The sequence below is a fragment of the Clupea harengus genome, chromosome 21, assembly GCF_900700415.2.
Source record: "Clupea harengus chromosome 21, Ch_v2.0.2, whole genome shotgun sequence".
NCBI lineage: Eukaryota > Metazoa > Chordata > Actinopteri > Clupeiformes > Clupeidae > Clupea > Clupea harengus.
The window spans coordinates 21342051-21344550 of record NC_045172.1 but is presented as its reverse complement, the minus strand read 5'-3'; the positions used below and the strand labels follow the sequence as shown (position 1 = coordinate 21344550).

General features: G+C 47.2%; 1 protein-coding gene across 1 annotated transcript in view; it reads right to left on the bottom strand.

Moving 5' to 3' along the window:
• The window catches only part of lrp1ba (low density lipoprotein receptor-related protein 1Ba), a 199114-nt gene that overhangs the window by 185147 nt on the left and 11467 nt on the right, over positions 1-2500 (bottom strand). The window contains 1 exon segment of the mRNA XM_042702858.1: positions 769-784. Coding sequence (XP_042558792.1) covers positions 769-784 — 16 coding nt within the window.

Sequence of the window (2500 nt, the reverse complement as noted above, 5' to 3'; positions counted from 1 at the left end):
TGAGCTGCTGGATAATAAATCTACACGAGAGAGAGCACCACAACCATCTCTGCTACTGGAATAAAAATGACACCTCACATTTGGGAACGTAACTGAACTGTCATCTATAATTCAACTGGCAATGCAAGGTCCTATGAACACCGAGATCATGGGTTTGATCTCTGTGGGGAACACACACACACACACACACACACACACACACACACACACACCCACACACACACAACACACCACACACAAATACCCTACCTCTCATCAAGGGAAGCACAGGGTGATAAGACCTTTTGTTGTAATATAATAGTAATCCATACAAGTATAAGTATAGATCTGTGTCCAGAGCATCACATGTGACTGAGCTATGGACTATCTGTAAGCCAAGTTGAATGTGACCTTCATATGCCCCGTCCATCCCAGGACGACATGGAGCTAAATCACATCTCCCTATTCCCTGTTCTATTACCTGTTCTGTGCTCTGCTCTGCACCTGTGTGGCGCTGTATGTGAACGCCTGCAGACACACACCTGCACCTGTGTCGTGCTGTATGTTAACGCCTGCAGACACATGCTCTGACCTGCCTGTCTTCACACACCTGCACCTGTGTCGTGCTGTATGTGAACGCCTGCAGACACACACCTGCACCTGTGTCGTGCTGTATGTGAACGCCTGCAGACACACACCTGCACCTGTGCGTGCTGTATGTGAACGCCTGCAGACACACACACCTGCACCTGTGCCATGCTGTATGTGAACGCCTGCAGACACACACACCTGCACCTGTGCCATGCTGTATGTGAACGCCTGCAGACACATGTGTCTACACGGTGCTCCATATCCCGTCTGCATATGAAAACATCTGGATTGCGCTCCATATCTGGCCATCTGCATATGAAAACACCTGGATTGTGCTCCATATCTGGCCGTCTGCATATGAAAACATCTGGATTGCGCTCCATATCTGGCCGTCTGCATATGAAAAACTGGATTGTGCTCCATATCTGACCGTCTGCAGACACATGCATCTACACAGTGCTCTGCATATGAAAACTCTGTGTCTGATCATCTGCAGACACTCAGATCTCCATTGTAATCTATGCTGACTGTGTGCACACCCATGACCTTTGTGTGTTCTACACACACACAAACACACACACACATACACACAACCTGGGCATCATTTACTGGATATTCGAGTCTCGATACAGAAACACATCAGCTTGATCATCACGTGCTTGCACAAGTCAAGCCCATACACATACAGTACACAGTCAGTGAAATGGGCCTGGATTGTTTAAACAGAAAGCAATCTCCAGCGCTGGTAAAAATGATATTGCTACATCCATATTTGCCCTCCCCATTCCCAGGTACACAGCAGATGGAGGGGAAACAAAAAAACAACAGAATTACAAATCTGACGCCACCATTTCCCCTTTCTCCATAACACTTGCAAATGCCATGAGCATAAACGATTTTCAGACGGAGCGAGAATGAGAGCTGCGCGGAGGAGAAAAAAAATACTCTGATCATTCATGACATTTCGTCGCGAATATTACATCTTCGCTGCTTTTTCCTACAGGTTTTCACTTTAATATCAGATTTTTTTTCCCTGCTCCCTTTCGTGTGGGGTGGCTGCTGCTAAATATACTGCCGCCATGGCAGAGAGTTTAAAAATAATAAAATATATAAAACTAGGAAGCAAGCTCCGTGCGTTCCACTAATAATCAGTGACAGGCCAGCCCTCGGCGAGGAGGAACAGAAACACAATTCTCCGCACAGGAGGAGCCCCACAGGTTCTGAACCCCTGCCATATTTTGGCAGCGGAAAAAATGTCTTTGTCAGCATTAAAACAGCTAACACACACACACACAACACTGACAGCAGTAGAGCTCGGTGATGCATACAAATGACTGTTTACTGCGATGGCGGCGCCGCGATTTTTAAACACGCAAGAACACCGCTCTCTAGGCCGAGGCAAGCATGAAGAGATGCATCAACGCGTCTGAACAAAACACAAGGTGCTAATTCATCCGCCGCAATAACGTGTTCCTTGCAATAGTATTAATAAGCGTGGGTGAGCATCTGCAGCGTCTCTGTTTGCTTACACATCGATTACAGCCCCTGAAGTCACACACACACACACACTCACACACACACACACACACACACACACAGACACACACACACACACACACACACACTCTCACACACACACACACTCTCATACACACACACAGACACACACACACACACGCACACTCACACTCACACACACACACACACAACAGACACACACACACACACACACACCACACACACACACACACACAACACACACACACACACACACACACACACAGCACAGCCCTGAAGTCAGGAGGAGGAGAGCAAATACACACACATCACACTTCCTGCTTCGTCTTCGTTTGCTGCAAGAGACCTTGATTTCCCTTCACAAGGTTTTTACCTCAGAGATGCCTGATGCCTGCGTTTCTTAGCTGATGTT